This window comes from Priapulus caudatus, unplaced genomic scaffold (genome assembly GCF_000485595.1).
Source record: "Priapulus caudatus unplaced genomic scaffold, Priapulus_caudatus-5.0.1 Scaffold784, whole genome shotgun sequence".
Lineage (NCBI taxonomy): Eukaryota > Metazoa > Priapulida > Priapulimorpha > Priapulimorphida > Priapulidae > Priapulus > Priapulus caudatus.
The window spans coordinates 80,512-86,132 of NW_014577845.1; the positions used below are offsets into that span (position 1 = coordinate 80,512).

General features: G+C 49.9%; 2 protein-coding genes across 2 annotated transcripts in view; one reads left to right on the forward strand and one right to left on the reverse strand.

The window, feature by feature from the left end:
• The window catches only part of LOC106813502 (guanine nucleotide-binding protein subunit alpha-like), a 43,380-nt gene that overhangs the window by 4,964 nt on the left and 32,795 nt on the right, over positions 1-5,621 (reverse strand). The window contains 1 exon segment of the mRNA XM_014817644.1: positions 36-160. The gene's annotated coding sequence lies outside the window, so the exon portion shown is untranslated.
• LOC106813501 overlaps positions 4,099-5,621 on the forward strand; it is an 11,352-nt gene continuing 9,829 nt past the window's right edge. The window contains exon 1 of the mRNA XM_014817643.1: positions 4,099-4,123. Within this exon, the coding sequence (XP_014673129.1) occupies positions 4,099-4,123 (25 nt within the window). The remainder of the gene's footprint in view (positions 4,124-5,621) is intronic.

Below are 5,621 nucleotides of genomic sequence, written 5' to 3' on the forward strand. Positions count from 1 at the left end.
TATAATAATATATATATATATATGTATGTGATTACCTCTGTCCCTGCAGAACGCAGTGTATTCTGGGAAGTAGTCCTCTATTCGCACTCCCTTTCCGATTTTCTGTCGTAGCACGTCTTGCTTGTTAAAGAAGATGATGATATCTACGGCAAGAAGATACCTGCAAATACGCGGACATATTAATCGTACGGTTAGAAAAAAAGACAGCGCAATTTGCATAGAGGTTGGAAAAGAAAGAAAGGAAAGAGGGGTTAACTTTCAGGGACGATAGAAAGCGAAGGGGAAAGGCGGCTTGAGTTGTAACACAACTAAAGTAAATAACAGAAAAAACCTTTAGAGAAGATAACGAGAGGCGAAATTCACATACGGTAAAATATTCCTACATAATGTAGAAGACACTCCGTTATTCAACCATGGTGCCACTCTAATCGAAGCATGCGTTAATTGGTTCTGTCTTCATGCGGACATGTGGTCCTCATGTGGGAAACGGTCATATCTAACCCCAGACCAGCAATTGACCTATCCGTCAAAGCGTGACAACTACACCCACCTTAGCTATTACGAAGCTAGATGGTTGGTTCATTATCTTTTCACGCGCTCACGCAAAGATGGCGAGTGTTCGGCACTTCATTACTAAGCTTTTTTTTGGAACGTCCTGTCGCAGCGCCGATAGTGCCGATAGCTGCGTGTCGCTCACGCGAGAGCGATGGATATAACCGTGTTATAACCGACACACGCACACACACACGCGCGCACACACAGGCACACGCGCACGCACACTTACGCACGTACGCACACATGCAGACGCATGCAGACGCACAATAACACACGCGCGCGCACGCACGCACGCACGCAATCATCATCATCATCATCATCATCATCATCATCATCATCATCGGTGATCACATCGTTAGTAAGAGAAGAGAGCGAATGATCGTTTATGGCGACTATTCTCCTGTCTAACTAACCGCCTGCCTGCCTCGTTGCTTGCCGTTATTATAACAAATTATCATACGCTCATCGTCATACTAATCGTTATATGTTGCATCATCATCCACACGTGTCGGGTTACGTAGACAACAACCATCGGTTGTTCGGATATTGCGATGCGTCGATTAGCGAACGACAGCGGGACGATGGAGCCTGAGTGAAATATTTACACCGTCAAACAACACGCATCGATATGTGTTTACAAATCCTAGCAGACAGACTGCATTGATGCGGCGTGCAGGCGGGCGGGCGTCGTGTAAGGGAGGAAGGGCGGGCAGTTAGGAGGATGTTTGGGGCGGCGGGAGGGAGAGCGGGCGGGCGGTTGGATTGGGTGGTTGGGCGGGCGGGCGGTAGGATGGACGGGCGGACAGGTGTGCGTGACAAAGCTACTTTACTTAGTGCTTATATAGATAGACACAGGTAGCGCGCGCGCGTGCACACACACACACACACACACACACACACACACACACACACACACACACACAACCACACACTGACTGTATATATCTACCTATACATAGCTATCTATCTTTCTATCTATATCTATCAAACTATGCACTCGCCACACACACCCTGCAATCGCGCGCGCAAACACACACGTAGGCGTACATGCACACCCTCACGCCGACGCACGCGCGCATCCACTGGCACGCACGCGCGCACACACGCGCCCACAAAAAACACACACACACGCGCGCGCACACCAATGCCCACACATGTACATGCGCATGCAGACACAGCGCGCACACACACGCGTACGCACGTACACGCGTGCGCACACACCCGCGCACGCACACACACGCGTACGCACACACCCGCGCACGAACGCGCACGCACACACACGCGCACGAACGCTCACGCACACACACGCGCGCACGAACGCGCACGCACACACACGCGCGCACGAACGCGCACTGACCGTATATATCTACCTATACATATAGCTATCTATCTTTCTATCTATATCTATCAAACTATGCACTCGCCACACACACCCTGCAATCGCGCGCGCAAACACACACGTAGGTGTACATGCACACCCTCACGCCGACGCACGCGCGCATCCACAGGCACGCACGCGCGCACACACGCGCCCACAAAATAACTAACCAATAAACCCTCACACGCACGCGCACACCAATGCCCACACATGTACATGCGCGTGCAGACATAGCGCGCACACACACGCGTACGCACACACACGCGTACGCACACACCCGCGCACGAACGCGCGCACGAACGCGCACGCCCGCGCACGAACGCGCACGCACACACACGCGCACGAACGCTCACGCACACACACGCGCGCACGAACGCGCACGCACATACACGCGCGCATGAACGCGCACGCACACACACGCGCGCACGAACGCGCACTGACCGTATATATCTAGTTATACATAGCTATCTATCTTTCTATCTATATCTATCAATCTATGCACTCGCCACACACACTCTGCAATCGCGCGCGCAAACACACATAGGTGTACAAGCACACCCTCACGCCGACGCACGCGCTCATCCACAGGCACGCACGCGCGCACACACGCGCCCACAAAATAACTAACCAATAAACACTCACACGCGCGCACGAACGCGCACGCACGCACACGCACGCACACGCGCGCACGAACGCGCACGCACACCACCAACTACATTGTGTTTGTACACATCGCTTGATATAATTATTGTCAATACGACAGGTGATAACGCCGAGGTAAGTTACAAGCCGCGTGTTTGCTGCCTCCCAACTCACATCATCACAAGCGAGACAATATTGAACTCTATTAGCCGCTAGCATCGCTCCGTGTCCTATGACCTAAGCATCGTCCACCACGAATCAACACCACCCACCGCTCGACCCTACTCATTTTTCCGGAAATAGCCGAACGGTTCCGAATCGTACCAAGTCAAAAGGATTCGTCTCGTTTTTTTTATTAAAAAAAAAATTCTGTTTAAGGTTAGGGTTAGTGTTAGGGTTAGGGCTAGGGTTCACATGTATACAATACATGTGTACACATGTGTGAAAAATGAGTATTTCTCCCCGGTGCACGATTCGACAGACACCGCACTCACATGCCTCTACCCTTTAATGCACGATGGCCGTCCGTGTGTTACATGCGTTGTTGTTGTTGTTTTTTGTTATATAAAGAACGGCGACAAAGGTTCTTGCGTCGTCGACAATTTTTGGATGATTATTATTGAATCTCGCGGATCTCGTGGCCGTGGATTTCCAGCGGGGGAAGATTAAAAGCCACGGCCGTCGTGCTGGGGATTCACTCATCCTCTCATCGACGCAGCAACGCATCCGATTAAAAGTTTTATGTCATGCGGCGGCGATATTCCGCGTTTTCTTATTACATCGCGTAAGTCGTAAGTAGGGAGCGCGGATGTATAGGGTGGAGTTTGCTGGGCGGGGTACATAGTAAATGAATAGGGTTACTGGAATGGCTGGGTGGTTGCTGGCCGCGGGTAACATTTTAGTAAATGAAGTAGGTTTAGTGGTGGCTGGGTGGGTTGCTGGCCGGGGTACATAATAAATGAATAGGTTAGTGGTGGCTGGATGTATGGGTGGAGGTTGCCTGGCGGGGTACACATAGTAAATGAATAGGTTAGTGGATGGCTGGGTGGGTTGCTGGCCGGGGTACATAGTAAATGAATAGGTTAGTGGGTGGCTGGGTGGGTTGCTGGCCGAGGTACATAATAAATGAATAGGTTAGTGGGTGGCTGGATGTATGGGTGGGTTGCTGGCCGGGGTACATAGTAAATGAATAGGTTAGTGGGTGGCTGGTGGTATGCTGGCCGAAGTAGCATAAATAAAATGAATAGGTTAGCGGTGGCTGATGTATGGTGGGTTGCTGCCGGGGATAAATAGTTAAATGAATAGGTTAGCTCGGGTGGCTGGAAATGTATGGAGATGGTTGCTGGCCGGGGTACATAGTAAATGAATAGATTAGTCGGTGGCTGGATGTATGGGTGGGTTGCTGGCCGGGGTACATAGTAAATGAATAAGTAGCGTATGGCTGGATGCATGGGTGGGTTAATTGATGGAAGATGGTAGATGGAGCGGTTGGTGGGTTGGTGGGTGTATGGTTGGATTAACGAATGGGGAAGACGGTAGATGGAGGAGGTTAGCTGGTAGGTGGGTGTATGGCTGAGTTAATGGGTGTGAAAGATGGTAAATAAAAAGATTAGTGTGTGGTATGCAATAAAAAGGTTAGAGTCTGGGTGAATAAGGGTTACAAAAGGGATGATGGGAGGGGAAGATGCTGGGTAGAGTCTTGAGCGGATTTCCGATGAATTCTCTCAATTCCCAGCGGATGCTGGCCGTTAATGATTTAACTTACGCTTATCTCTAATGCTGACGTGTGTCCCTCGCGCGCTTGCGCGTGCGTGCGTGTGTGCGTATTCACACATGCGCGAGTGCGTGCGTGTACGCCTGCGGTGTGTGCGTAATCAGCACATGCCACGAAGCGCGAGCGTGTGTGCGTAAGGTGGTGCGTCGTGGTCTGCATGCGTGCGTGCGTGCATGCGTACGGGTGTGTGGGTTTGTTTGTGTGTGCGTGTTTGTGTGTGTACGTGTGTGTGCGTGTTTGTGTGTGTACGTGTGTGTGGCGTGGGTGTATCTCTCTCTCTCTCATCTCATCTCTCTCTCTTCCGTCTCGTCTCTCTCTCTGCACTCCATCATTATCTCTCTCTGCTCTGCTCTTTTTTGCTTATCTCTCTCTCTTCGTTCTCTATCTTCTATTCTCGTCGTCTCTTTCTGCTCATCTTTCTTTGCTCATCTCCTCCCTCTCTCTGCACTTCTCTCTCCTCCTCCTCTCTCTCTCCTCTTTCTCTCTCTCTCTCTCTCTCTCCTCTCTTTCTCTTTCTCGTCTCTTTCTCTGTCGATCTCTCTCTCCTTTTTTTCTTTCTCTCCCTTGCTCTCTCCCCCTGTCCCTTCTCTCTCTTTCTCTTTCTTCTCTCTCTTTCTCTTTTCTTTCTCTCCCTCCTCTCTCCTCTCTCTCTCTCTCATCCTTCTCCTCTCTCTCTCTCTCTCTCTTCTTTCTTCTCCAGTCTTTCTCTCTCTCTTTTCCTCTCTTTTTCTTTCTCTCTCCTCCTCTCTTCATTTCTTTCTTTCCTCCTTTCTCATCCTGTCTTTATTCAATTCTTTCTTCTGCTCTCTCTCTCTCTCATCTCTCTCTTCTTTCTTTCAACTTTCTCTTCTGCTTCTACTGTCGATCTCATTTCTTTTTTCTTCTTTTCTCTGCTCTTGCTCTCTCCACCCCTGTCCCTCTCTCTCTTTTTCTTTTTCTCTCTACCCCCTTCTCTCTCTCTCTCTCTCTCTTCTATTCTTCTCTCTCTTTCTCTCTGTCTCTTCTCTTTCCTCTCTCTCTCTTCCTCTCTCTCTCTCTCCTCTCGTTCTTCTCTCTCCTCTCTCTTCTCGCCCTTCACCTCTTTCTCTCTCTTTCTCTCTTTCTCATCCCTCCTCCTCGTCTCGTCAGATACCTCGTCTTTCTCTCTCGTTTCGTTCTCTCGTCTCTTTCTCTTTCTTTACATCTCTCTCCTCTCTCTTTCTTATTACTCATTTCTCTTCATCTCCATCTTTCTTCTATCAATTCTCAGATCGTCATCTTTCTCGTGTCGAG